The sequence below is a fragment of the Amyelois transitella genome, chromosome 2, assembly GCF_032362555.1.
Source record: "Amyelois transitella isolate CPQ chromosome 2, ilAmyTran1.1, whole genome shotgun sequence".
Classification (NCBI taxonomy): Eukaryota; Metazoa; Arthropoda; class Insecta; order Lepidoptera; family Pyralidae; genus Amyelois; species Amyelois transitella.
Genome location: NC_083505.1, coordinates 2,908,353 through 2,922,816, shown reverse-complemented (window position 1 = coordinate 2,922,816; position 14,464 = coordinate 2,908,353). Strand labels below are relative to the sequence as shown.

The following is a 14,464-nucleotide window of genomic DNA, read 5'->3' as shown; positions in this document are numbered from 1 at the left end:
GAACAGCTGCTAAAAAGTTTAGCTACAAGTTTTTAAAAATTGCTGCTGCTGAAGCTGCCCAACTTCAAAAAGTTGCCAATTCTAGCTACAAAGTTGCGAACACTGACTGGGCCCTCAGATAATTACGTTTGACTTTGACTGAGTCCCTACCACTAACGCCATCTATGATAAATTTTGGAAACATTGCACTTCTTTGTCTATGGTTGAGGTTTTTTGTACCTATTTCGTTTTCATCGTTCGTTCGTCTGTGTTGTTTCAACGTGTATTGGTTTACAAGTAAATTTATGTGTTCATTTATTTATCAAGCGTTATATATATCAATAATTTACCACCAATTTTGCTAGCTAGGATTCGTGACCGTGTTTACTTACTCTTCTACTCAGTCTTGGAAAGAAAACTAAAAAAAAAAGAATTTAGTCTATAGGTTAGACAATCATGGCGAGCACGTCGAGGTCTGTGTTTTTCTTTTTTATTTATTGCTTTTTACGTCCATATCGAATTACTCTAGTAAATTTATAGCAGATAATATTTATGTTTATTATGTTAAGAAGTGAGTTTCCTGTAATTCAGATTATGTGCAAGAATTGTGACCATCTTTCCTGATGTTGCGATTTCTACTTGTTGATGGTTGTTGATTGACTGTTTATTCTTTCTAATTTATAGAATCGAAGCGAACAAGGTGGTTTGTTATGCCCATCCCGATGCACCACTTATCGAGGACTACAGGGCTGGGGACATGATATGTTCAGAATGCGGATTGGTCGTCGGCGACAGGTAAATTAAAATTGGTAACATTTGCGAAATGTACTGTCCAGCCAGTGTTGTAATAAATAATGAAGTTTTCTCTCTAATGCAAATGTGCATTTAGATTTCATTATTCCGAGACCGCAATGATCGCTAATTATAAACGAAATCGTGAACATTCACCTGGGATGACTAATGGATTACTTAACACTAATAATCTTTCAAAAGAAAGTAAATATTACTTTTAATTATAACCTTTCCTTTGACCTTGATTTGTAATTCAATAAATTCCCAAAGTTATCAGTATAAGTCACACCTTTATTTAGAAATATCTACCTTAAATAAATGGAAGCAGAAGGTAAGATACTTACCTTGATCGAATCTGAAATGTCAAATGATTGGTTTCCTTAAGATGAACTTGCATGAAAAGATTAAAGATTGTAGGCAGTGGAAAAATGCAGCCATTTCCTACCTACCTAGGAAAGAGGTGTGATGTCTGTATGTTTAATTACTTATCTCAATATGGTTTCCAGGGTAATAGATGTAGGCTCAGAATGGCGTACGTTTAGCAACGAGAAGTCCGGTGTTGACCCGTCTCGTGTGGGTGGGCCAGAAAACCCATTGTTGTCTGGAGGCGATCTTTCCACAATAATCGGTCCTGGTCGGGGAGATGCATCTTTTGACAGTTTTGGGGTATCCAAATACCAGAACAGGAGAAACATAAGCAGCACAGACAGAGCCTTAATAAATGCATTCCGGGAGATAAATACGATGGCTGACAGAATAAATCTGCCAAAGACTATTGTGGACAGAGCTAATAATTTGTTCAAACAGGTATATTTCTTATTCCTTTACTTAAATATATCCCTTATTTGTCAATATTATATGTCCATCTAATGAAGAATAAATTTTTTATGAGTATAATATTTTTCAGGTACATGATGGTAAAAACTTAAAAGGCAGAGCAAACGACGCGATAGCTTCAGCGTGTCTATACATCGCCTGTCGACAGGAAGGTGTGCCCCGAACCTTCAAAGAGATCTGTGCGGTCAGCAAAATCAGCAAGAAAGAAATCGGACGGTGTTTCAAATTAATCCTAAAGGCTCTAGAAACTTCCGTGGATCTCATAACAACAGCAGATTTCATGTCTCGGTTCTGTTCAAATCTGGGGCTGCCAAATTCTGTGCAGAGGGCGGCTACACATATAGCGAGGAAAGCCGGCGAGCTGGACATTGTGTCGGGACGCAGTCCTATTTCAGTCGCCGCTGCCGCTATTTATATGGCATCTCAGGTAGGTGATAATGTAAAATATTTTTTACAAATAGGGTATTCCCTCAACCCGTTTCTATCATAAATTTTGTGATAAATATGGTATCAGTTGTTAAAGCGTTCATACTTAAAAGAAAATTTGGTGAATTTTGTACAATTAACTGTGTGGTTTCCAGCACGTTTAAATAGGACCACTTATTACCTTTTTTCATGGATGTCATAAAAGGCGATTAAGGGAATAGCTAATAAACTTGTGTGCTTTTGTAGGGGATGGGCTAGGAACCTGTCACTATTTGAATTTGGATGTCATACACACAGCTGTATATATTACTACAACATTGAGAATATTTTACATGATCGGTGTTAGTTATTCTTACACAGTTGCGATAAGGCTGCCTATTGTATTGTTTATTTTCTTCTTTTTTTTGTTTTTAGTTAGTTGCAGATTTAGAATTTTCATATATTACATAATTTTTATATATTTTTTTACTTTCAATTCCAGGCATCGGAAGACAAGCGCAGTCAGAAGGAGATCGGCGACATCGCGGGCGTGGCTGACGTCACGATCCGGCAGTCCTACAAACTGATGCATCCGTTCGCCGCAAAACTGTTCCCTGAAGACTTCAAGTTTGCCACACCTATAGAGTTCCTGCCGGTTATGTAAAAGGTTTTCTTAATGTGAAATGTCAGATTTATGAGCATTGATAAGTATATTTAAATTTTTTTGCTGAGTTGCGAGCTAATATAGCTAATATAAAACGTAAGAAGCAAAGACATTTTGACTTTAATTGTATTGCAATTTGCATGTTTTCTATTTGTTGTCATCAGCGGAAACTAAATCTGATTTTGCAACAACTTTGATTCCAATTTACAAAGCTTTAGTTGGGCCAGTAGAAGGATACCATAAAAAAAATTGGTTACAAAATCAAATACATATATTTATATACGTTTATTGTGAACACAAACACAGGTAAAACTGAGACGATTTATGATCTCAATCAGGGCGGATTTTTTAATTTTGAACAAAGATACTTCTTTGCAAGGATCTCTTTTCACTTCTCGTTTCTCAGAAATTACCAAAAAAAACCATTGTCTGTGAAAAAAGGCTATCCTGTTGGTCTTTTTATACCACAAAATAAGTCTTGAAATTATTTTTGGGCTAGTTCAGTCCATGAAATTTGTCGCGTAGGTTTATATTTTATTTGAAAATACTAATTTAAAAAAAGAAATCATTAATTTGTGAGAAAGAATAAATCAACAATAATGAAAAATCACATGGATTTTTGGAAAGAAGTGCATCACATACTTGTATATGCAGTAAACTTTTATGTATCAGGTTTTTCTCATTTATATCATCAAATTTAATTGAGATATCAAGGGGTTATTTGTTTATTTAAACTTACTTAGATTTAAGTATTAACTTTGTGGGTAATTTAGAATTAAAATGTTACGACGAACCATAGGTACATGTCTAGAGTTATTGTGATTTATTATGTAATTAATTGATGGCCTTATTTAGAGACACATAGAGAGCAGTTGGGCGTTATTGGAAAACTTTATATGCGTTACAAAAATAATAGCTTTTAAAGAAAGTTACAAGAATAAAGCTATTCAGAGGGGCACTAATGTGTTATAATCTTTAGTTTATTCTCAGTGTGACATTTTTACTTCCAGTAAAAAATGTCCAAATGATAGATTCCTTGAAGAAATATAGATACTAGTATAATGTTAATTTCTTATAGTCCAAGATCCCAGAGCCGTAAGACACAACTTATTTTCTAAAGAATGGATCTTTCGATTCTCAGTAGTCTTTCATGTACTTTTAATACCTGCATGTTTGTGAGACTTGCCCGGTGACACCTGCGCAGGTACCAGGCGAGAAAGGTAACTAAAAATCACAGTTACTTAACTTAAATTTTTATGACTGATTTTTATATATATTTTATAGACTATTACTCTGAAGTCATATCAGAGAAGTCAGACGCTTTCCATGCGCCAGAACTTTTGTCAGACGCTTTAAAGCTCTATCAAAAAAAAATTAACTTAATTTATTTTTAAATGTCTGACTTTTATATATGTTATTCAGATAACTATTACAAAGTTGTATTAAATCAGTCAGACAGTTTGTAATGACCAAACACCCCTTAAACACAAGAATTACTCAGCCTCGAGTATGAGCGCGATAGCACAATGCGCATGCGCGTCAGAGTAAAATCTCTAATATTTGAAAAGTACTTACTGTTTTCAATTTCATATTTTTGCATATCTATTCAAATACGATGAAATTTATAATTAAAATAATAATTAATCATTTTTAAAATAATATAATATATTGCATACTAGCTGCTTCCCGCGACGTTGTCCGCGTAAAGTTCGAGTTGAATCTTAATCATACAGACAGACAGACAAAAAATGTAAAAAAAAATCTCTATTTGTTTCAGTCAAAATATTAAATGTACAGACAAAATATTTTTACCGTATGATTATATGTAGTATTTTGATTTTCAGTTGTTTTAATAAATACTCAAATAACACAAAAAAAAACATTTTTAATAAAAATTAATATATATCTTGTTATTGTTGGGACTCGAACTCGGACCGCCAACTTCACAGTCTCACGCGCTAATCACTGGACCATCGAAGCCGTTGCGGTGGTGTCGAAATTAAAGTAGACTACATACATATGGTCACGTCTATATCCCTTGCGGGATAGACAGAGCCAACAGTCTTGAAAAGACTAAATGGCCACGTTCAGCTATTTGGCTTAATGATAGAATTGAGATTCAAATAGTGATAGGTTGCTCGCCCATCGCCTAAAAAAGAATCCCAAGTTTGTAAGCCTATCCCTTAGTCGCCTTTCACTTATATTTATATGTTATAGGTTTACTATTACTATACTATTTTTTAATTGTTTATGATTTTATTTTTACGGAAAATTCTGCCAGCAACGACAATCTAACTGATGATGAGGACGATGACTTGAGTGGACAGTATGGAGATTTAATAAATGATGAAAATTCAAATGATTATTTTGATGATGAAGATGATAAAGAGACAATAAAATAACTATTCAATTGATTAATCATAATTAATTTTTTTTTTTGAAATTATTATAACAGATATATTTTTTTAAATAAAATAAAAATCATTCTTTTTGAAAGGCTATTGCTACAAAAAAATTCATTTTCCCCTATTTATATGCAATATATTATATTATATTAAAAATGATTAATTATTATTTTAATTATAAATTTCATCGTATTTGAATAGATATGCAAAAATATGAAATTGAAAACAGTAAGTACTTTTCAAATATTAGAGATTTTACTCTGACGCGCATGCGCATTGTGCTATCGCGCTCATACTCGAGGCTGAGTAATTCTTGTGTTTAAGGGGTGTTTGGTCATTACAAACTGTCTGACTGATTTAATACAACTTTGTAATAGTTATCTGAATAACATATATAAAAGTCAGACATTTAAAAATAAATTAAGTTAATTTTTTTTTGATAGAGCTTTAAAGCGTCTGACAAAAGTTCTGGCGCATGGAAAGCGTCTGACTTCTCTGATATGACTTCAGAGTAATAGTCTATAAAATATATATAAAAATCAGTCATAAAAATTTAAGTTAAGTAACTGTGATTTTTAGTTACCTTTCTCGCCTGGTACCTGCGCAGGTGTCACCGGGCAAGTCTCACAAACATGCAGGTATTAAAAGTACATGAAAGACTACTGAGAATCGAAAGATCCATTCTTTAGAAAATAAGTTGTGTCTTACGGCTCTGGGATCTTGCTCTATTACACAATAACCACTATGAACATCCATATATGTATGTTTGTTTTAAAAGCGTTCCTGCAATCTTTGCGTGTCTGTAATAAGGCCGTTATAAAACGTTGTAATTATATGTTAATATTATTTATGATAATTTCGTAGAACAATTTATGCAATTTTCATTTTCTATATAATTATCTAAAAAACAATATTCTGTCACACTTTGATATTTCGTGGTTTGTAGGTACAACACAATTATTACCTTCTGCTTTTACTCTTTTAGTTTCGTATTAATTCTTAAATTGATTTTGCTATAGTTTGCGTGGGACCAAGTAAGAGACATACTTTTGAACAAAAATTTTTGTATATTCGGAAATACCAATGAAAGAGCATATATACAAAAACAAAGTTGAATGATAACTCTACATTTAGTTTATATAAAAAGGTACTTTCATTTATGTACAGTACCGCCATAAATTCACATTACAACTCCATAGGTACTGTACCAACGATATAAGTACTATATGATGAGATCATGATAGGAAGAGATGCCGTTATCCAAGATTTAAGTCACAAAAAGGAATGAATATTGTTAAGTTAAAATATATACGAATATATGTAATTATTTGCATGAATATAAATTTATAATATGATAATTCAATGTATCGTCTATGTTATATAACTTATTTTTTCCTCTAAGAATTATATGTAACAAGTTTGTGATTTTTGAAGTGAAGGGATTATTGAATCGAAAGGTAGGTAATACATAAAGTTGATAATGGTATATTTATTGGTAAATAAAAAATATTGTCTGCGGCAACGCAAGTATAGGCAATTACTTGTTTAAAGGTTGTTGATATTTATTGATTTTTTGTGTCTTCAAGTGTATACAGTGCACGATAGCAATTAAAAAAAGAATATGTGTTGATCATGAGACATTAGGCTCTTAAATACACCGTTAAATATATTACTGTTAACTTTATTTAGGGTACCCCACGTGCCAAGGACCGCCGTAGTTGTGGGAGAACATAAAACATAAAAGTCCTCGTATCTAAGGCGGTAAAACAAATAAAACCCTGTGTATTTCCACATTGCTATAAATGTTGCTTTATCTGTATTTGGAGGTAGATCCTAAAAAAACTATATAATATTTTTAGTAGATAAGAGCAGGCAACGCATTTGGCGGACGAAGTGGGGCGAGGAAACTAGTTTTCCTTTGACGAAGTATTGTCATAATTGTAAACTTTGAATTATAATATGCTAATAAATAAAGTGAGACTATTTACAGATCAGCGTAAGCGAGCGTAGCGTTTTGATGAAGAATTTCTCTTGTATTGGTTTTATGTAAAAGTTCCACTCTTTGTGTCAGCAGTCAGCAGAAGCAACTGATCAAAACGCTATGCGCGCTTGCGCTGTTCTGGATAACAAAAAACGCATATCTGCGTTTACCCTCAAACTTGGGAAAGACGTTCCTAATTTAAGTCGAAATAAATAAGCTAAATTTGAACTAAATAAATAAGCTGTAAAATTTGAACGCGGTGAAATTAGAACCTTATTTCTGAAAAAAATACGGTCAATCTGCTCGCTCGCTCGACCGCTCTCGGTGTGGTCTGCCCTTTGACCTCGCTAGATTCCATTTTGCATGACGCAATGACTGCAGCTGTATTAAGGTGTATTATTACCGATGTATGATATAAGTAGGTTAGTGAATTGTAAGTAACAATAAAGCCACAAAATAAACGTTATTAGAACATATTGCCTTTGATTTACGCACTGACCTATCAACTTCTGACGAGTGAACATTTTTTTTTCTTTTATGAATGAGGTGAGAGATATCTATAAATTCAGAACCACTGCTGGTATATTGTTAAAAATGCGATGTTAATAAAATTTATGTCCCTAGGGTTCCGAAAACTTGGTGCGAGTAATTTTCAGGGGTTCCAAAATGAACTCTCGGATATAAAAGATGCTTTGAATTCTCGTGAAATCCGACCGAATGTTAGCATGTAGGTAACTTAAGGTATAGACAGTCGCTCCTGAAGTTAAGCAAAATGCTGCTCCAGTCACAGATTTACCCCCAGCTTCTTCAGAGGCGATATCCAACCGGCATTCACGCTAGGGGGAAAGGTGGTCATCGTGAAAGCGGCTTTTATTTTAACTATCATATTAAAATTGCTGCCCGTTTTAGGCCACAGGACATCAGAACGTGACATGAGTAGTAATCCGTCGCCCTAATATCAGGCCCTTGCCACAAATATACGTTCACTGATTTCCCAATAGGAGAGCCCTAGCGGCCCTTTGAAGGTGACGAAATGCTATTTAAAAGTCAATGCGTGCTAAGTCTTTGTTTATGCTTCAAATTATTATTCGTAATGGTTCATTTCTATTGTTTATGGCTACTAGTTGGCAGTTGGTTAAATTTATTTCATGGCCTTACTAACTTTCAACGTAAGTAAAAATTTGTGTGCAGCTCAAAAGATTTTAGGTACTATGGTCCTCCTGACAGACCCAGAAGCCTGGGGCCAGTTTACCACTATAAACGAGTGGGGTGGGTGTCAAGTAATTACACAAAATGACTCGTTTTACCATTATCATAACATTTTGACACTGTAAAAAGTGGTAAAAAGAAATAAAATAAACCTTATTCTACCCAGATTACGGTTGATCATGATCACGTTAAGAGTTGACATTGTATATTTGTCAATATTTTACATAATGTTTTTGTTATCTGTATCAAAACTCTCTTCCCCGCTTATAAGCCTACTACTTTTTTTAATATAATTTGTATTTTATTGGCGCAATAAAATGTATATTCCTACATCAAAAACGATTAAATAAGGCGTATATTAAAATAAGGTATTTTTACTGAAATATCCAGTCGATATCTCACGTCCATTTCCCTGAATGTCCCTTTCCCCGAGTGTCTATCTATCACTAAATGTCACTACTTCCCAGAAAAATTAAAGTATCAGAACTATGAGTTTATTTATTCATTCTTATAATAACAAATATTTCTAGACATTAACAAAATCAAAGTATAAGTATTTTTCTTACGTTTAAAAAAACAATATTAGGAATGCCACGCCACACGGCACAGGTAAGACCATTTTGACGCCACAATAAATTACCACGATAATTAATTACAGTCGTCCCCTCTTCCGATTTAATCATTTCCATATCATTGTTCACTTGCCACGCACAAATCTTTTATGATGTACTGAAAATAACAACTTCTGTTATTGTATGGAAACTATGCAATAAGTTGTGATACATATGGCGAGTATAGTAGATTAATCAAAGCAACATACAAATATCACGATTTTATTCCTTATGGGGTAGACAAAGAACATAGCCATAAATATACCGGAAAGTATTTATAATTGAGATTTAGCAATAGTAACAGGTTGATAGCCCATCGCCTTATAGAAGAACACTGTTTAACTTTATCAGTAAGCAACGTTTTCCAATATCTGCATAAGGTTTTTACGAGAACTTACAATGAATCTTTTATATAAATATTTTGAAAATATATGGGTAAATATAGCGTTTTGCCGTGCCGTAAGGTTCCCGGGTTCAACAATAAAAAAAAATAGGTCCACTCCATCTCTTTCCCATGGATGTCGTAAATGGCGACTAAGAGATAGGCTTACAAACTAGGGTTTCTTTTTGAAGACGATGGGTTAGCAACCTGTCACTATTTGAATCTAAATTCAATCATTAAGCCAAATAGCTGCACGTCAGTCTTTTCAAAACCGTTAGCTCTGTCTACTCCGCAAAGGATGTAGACGTGACCACATGTATGTATGTATATAGCGTTTTTGCATGTGCAGAAATTAAACATCTCGTAGTTATCCTCTACGCCGTGTCTACGAATGCTACGGGGCCGCTACGAAAACAATTCCATTGAACAAATCGCTCTAATAACCTACCTTTATGTTCGAGATTTATCAACAAAGGTTGGGCGAGTAGGGTTTAAAGGTACACCATTAATTACAGCTTCATTTGTACTCGACAAAAGAACGAAAACCCGATCAATTTGTAAAGCGGTTTTTCCCAAAATGCTACACCGAGCTAGGACCCTCGGCATAGCGTAGCAATTCATGGAACAGAAATCCAATTCAGTACCGCGTGAGCTTCCAGACGGGAGAGTTGTGTCGCTCTTTCGTATAATTTTACGCGCGTGTTTACACTCGTTGCCATTCAACCTGAAATCCAATTAAAAAAATGGTCAGCGACCTGATAAAAGCTTTATAATGGGATAATTGTGTGATTAGTAATGAATATGTGTGAGTCGGTGTAAAGTTACAAGTGGAAAATGATTTTTGAGGATGTGATTTCGGAAAAATGGTGAAGAAGTCTACGCGATGGTCGCACGTTGGCTTGTGGTTATTTCACCTGTGTGTGGTGGATGGGCTGATAGGTACGTTAATGTTTGCTTCTCACCTATGTGCTTACTTACGTAACATTACGTCACCCAAAGTTGGGGTTAAGAACAAAGCCTTTGAAGCTTTTCCGACCTGTGACGCTTTTCCGACTTGTGTAGAAGCTCGAATTCGTTTGAAGAATATTTTAAGGAAGGTATAAATAAAAGAATAATGAAAAATTCTTTTGCATGTGTTGGACAAAAAAAAAAACTAGATTTTTAAGAGTTCCAATAAAGATTTGTATTTATTTTATAAGTTCTTAATGTGAAGTCATTCAGCGCAACGTGGCCTTTCAGTCTTTTCAAGACTATTGGCTCTGTCTACCCCGCAAGGGATATAGGTCTTTATGAATGTATGTGTTTTGAAAAAAAATTAAAACTACTGGACCGATGATAAAATTTGTTATTGAGATAGATAAGGATTCGTATTCGCCGGATTTATGAAAAAGAAAATATATGTGTACGTAAAGTAATACCTTACATAACACTTTCATTTTTAGTGTAATAGTGTAAAGTCATGTTCAAGAACAATTTTGTTACAGTTAAGTTTAAAATAGCAGCGCCAATGTTCCGTATTATGAAACGTACGAGATTAATAAAATATTTACTTTGGCCGTAGCCCGCGGCGCACTGAAATTGGTATATTTTATTTCACCTTTGTGAATTTCAAATTTCCTTTTAAGTGGAAGTCCAGATATTTAACAGTTAAGTGAGCGAAAATATTTTTGAAAGTAATGAAAATTTGTTTTTGTGAACATCAATTGGAAAATAAATGTTAGTTAAGTTTTTTTAATGCGGCTGCAGAAATATATATTTGTATATAAATAAATAAAATGTGCCGTGTGGTTCTACCATTCCATCTCTTTCCCATGGATGTCTTAAAAGGCGACTAAGGGATAGGTTTATATACTTGGGATTCCTCTTGTAGGCGATGGGCTAGCAACCTGTCACTATTTGAATCTCAATTCTACCATTAAGCCAACCAGCTGAACGTGACCTATCAGTTTTAACAAGACTGTGTCTACCCCGCAAGGGATATAGACGTGATTATCTGTATGTATGTAATTAAGAATTCTTTTTTATTTTATTACATAGATGTAACAAATCTTATTAATGCGATCATCAAATTCAGAAATTTGAACAGAACAAAATCTAACATATGGTAAAATTGTACATTTGAATCGGGACTGTAGAAGGGAATTCTCAAGGGTTATTTAATGAAAATATAATAACTTGTAGTTCCATCTGTGACTTTATTTCATACTAAGTTTACTTAGTAGTAGTAGTAGTTTAGTACTGTTTACAAAGATAGGTTTGTTAAGACCAAAAATTTAGTTTTGAATTTTAAGTTAAGATTTCAAGGAATTACCACTGTCAGGTTAGTTTATCACTGCAATGTAAAATTCTTGGTCATGAAAAATTATTTAAAATATAGTAGTGTCTAAAAATGGAGAATATTTACTAAGTTTACGTAAGGTAAACTTAGTAAATATTCTCCATTTTCTTATGACAAATAAAAATTATGTAAGTACATGCGTGTGTATATGTCATACACTATCAACAATATAATTGGTAGCGTTACATCAATTCTATATTGAACATACACACATACATATAATCATGTCTATATCCCTTGCGGGGTAGACAGAGCCAACAGTCTTAAAAGACCGATAAGCCAAGTTCAACTGTTTGGCCTGATGATAGGATTGAGATTAAAATAGTGACAAGTGTGCTAGCCCATCCCCTAATAGAAGAATCTCGAGTAAATAAATCCCTTAGTCGCCTTTTACGACACCCACTAAAGAGATGGAGTGGTCCTTTTCTTTTTTCTATTAGTGCCTGGAACAACAGGGCACCTATATTTAAAAATTTTAAAACATAATGTATCGATAGCCTTTCGCCAGCTTTTGGTGTCCTGTCCTTTTTAATCACAAGTGTAGGCGCTGACAAGTATGACAAATAACAACCACCCCAATTTCAACCCTGCAATAATTTCTATGCGTTTCTCCCGAATTATTTCGTCCAAAATTCTATGACATGCTATTAAGCGAGGGAGAGTTTTTATAGGTCCGAGTACAATGCGGTATTAGCTGAATATCGGGCTAAGGCAGGGACAATAGTCACTACGTTTGAATATTATGCCGATATAAAGCAGCGTGGTGTATCGATTACGTTTCTGTTTATAATATTCTTTTCACTTATCATGTTAAGAAAATGAGAATAGATGAAATTAAATGTATATATAAACATTTAATTACATAGTAGACACACATATATACATTTAATTTCATCTTTATCCCTTGCGGTTTAGACACAGCTAACAGTCTAATATAAACTAATACGCAGTGAAACAGGCCAATTTTTGGCGAACGACCGACTAAAAAGTTAAAAAGCTGTATATTTTTACCATACCTAATAATCGTTAATATCTGACTTTGGGAATCAGAATTTCTCTTTATTACAATTTATGTTTTAAATTAACTATTCTACTAAGCTAACTTGCGTGATGGAGGCTAGGTTTTTGCTATAACTATTCAGCATAAACAATATGCACTATATTTCTACAGTTTTTTGTTTGTTGCATGTTTCGTGTAAATCACTGTACTACAGTGGGCAAGTTAAGTTAGGTTTAGGTTCATATTTAAAAGGTACATATTTTGAAAACGCAGGTTTCTTAAAGATATTTTCCCTCACCGTAAAGCCATAGATTTTGCATACCTTCACACTGTACAACTAGATCGTCTTCTGTCTATGTTTGTCTCTACCTTTTTTTGAAACTCGCTTCGGATTTCGGTAAAGTTTTTTTAATTGATACTGTGCAGAGCCCGGGTTTTCTAGCGGTGATATATTACAAAGAAACATAATGCCTTAAAATTCCAACAAATTGACAAAGTACTTAAAAAAATAGATCAAACCACTTAACTACAAATCGTATGAACAATTAATCATCGGGAGAGGGTGTTAAGGTGATGTTACACACCTTGGCTCGTCAATGGGTCGGAAAAATTTTGGGGTTGGGTTAGATTAATGGCAACACTGGGACGTCGATTTGCTTATCATTGCCTAATTGATGGCAACATTGTGGAAAGTTGAAGTGAGAGAAGTTAAAACTTGTTAATTATTCTACTTATTAAGGGAAAAGGTACCTAATAAATGCGTAAGTGACTTATAAACTTGAGATTCTTCTTATAGGCGAGGAGGAGGCAAGCTGTCACTATTTGAATCTCAATTCTATCATTGAGCCAAACAGCTGAACGTGGCTTGTCAGTCTTTCAAGATTGCCGGCTCTGTGTACCCCGCAAGAAATATAAACGTGATTATATAAATGAATAAATGTAATCATAAGACTGACATACAATACAAAGTAGAAACGTAAAGATATATTTTTTTATTGGGAGCTCAAAGAAGTACCTACTAAGAGAAGATTTTGGGAACTGAATGGGAAAATATCAACTGAATGGGAACTGGAAAAAGGATAATAAGTAGAAATAAGTTAGAACAAATATATATTACATTTATACAAGTATGTATTATTGCAGACAAGCAAAGAACAGTTATATAAATAGAAAAATACTTATAGCATTCTGAAACTCACAAACTCGATGGCTTATCCGATCTATCGAACATTGCAAATTCTGGATTTTGAAATACATATCACGTGAATTGGGGCTTTGCATAAAAAACAAAATAATTTTGATAAATGTAAAAGATTCACAATAACTTAACGTGATGGTAAAAAGTATAGTAAGTAAGATGGTGGTATCGCGTAATCTGTACACTGTTTTATTATCATGGAAGTAAGTACAGTCAGCGCGACAGAGAAAAGTTTTCTGTTTGTACTAAATGAATTGCTAGGGGTAGCGAGAAATTTTTAACCAGTTGGCCTTCTTATAGATACACCATATCGATTTTTTGCCAATATATTTTAAGTTCAGACAGTTTAGTTGCATTTTTATTATAAGTATTGATGTACTTATACATATATAGTCACGTTTTTATCCCTTGCAGGGTAGGTAGAGCCAACAGTCTTGAAAAGAATCAAAAGCCGTGCTCAATCCCATCGTCTACAAGAAGAATCTGAAGTTCATGAGCTTTTCCCTTAGTCGCGTTTTACCCATGGGGTAAGATGTCGAGTGGTTCTAATCTAAAGTGCCGAGAACCACACGGCACCGTAACTATTAAGTATTAACTAAAATTGCCGAATGTGTCAGTCTGTGTCAGTTTCATAGTCTTTATACTTAGTTTACATAAAATATT

At 33.9% G+C, this 14,464-nt stretch overlaps 2 protein-coding genes across 3 annotated transcripts in view; both read left to right on the top strand.

Moving 5' to 3' along the window:
- Positions 1-261: 261 nt before the first annotated feature.
- Positions 262-3,752, top strand: LOC106143202 (transcription initiation factor IIB). The gene is made up of 5 exons (XM_013345227.2): positions 262-452; positions 664-774; positions 1,278-1,578; positions 1,679-2,035; positions 2,516-3,752. The coding sequence occupies exons 1-5, from the start codon at positions 436-438 to the stop codon at positions 2,675-2,677; spliced, it is 948 nt and encodes a 315-aa protein (XP_013200681.1). The 5' UTR covers positions 262-435; the 3' UTR covers positions 2,678-3,752.
- A 6,176-nt stretch (positions 3,753-9,928) lies between these two features.
- LOC106143208 (uncharacterized) overlaps positions 9,929-14,464 on the top strand; it is an 81,454-nt gene continuing 76,918 nt past the window's right edge. The window contains exon 1 of one of the 2 annotated variants that reach the window (XM_060945913.1): positions 9,929-10,204. In XM_060945913.1, coding sequence (XP_060801896.1) covers positions 10,129-10,204 — 76 coding nt within the window. In that variant the 5' untranslated portion in view covers positions 9,929-10,128. The remainder of the gene's footprint in view (positions 10,205-14,464) is intronic. The other variant, XM_013345234.2, reaches the window with a different exon arrangement.

Coding starts and splice junctions, on each gene's coding strand:
- LOC106143202 (XM_013345227.2), top strand. Junction 775..1,277: donor GGATTGGTCGTCGGCGACAG/GTAAATTAAAAT, acceptor TATGGTTTCCAG/GGTAATAGATGTAGGCTCAG. Junction 1,579..1,678: donor CTAATAATTTGTTCAAACAG/GTATATTTCTTA, acceptor AATATTTTTCAG/GTACATGATGGTAAAAACTT.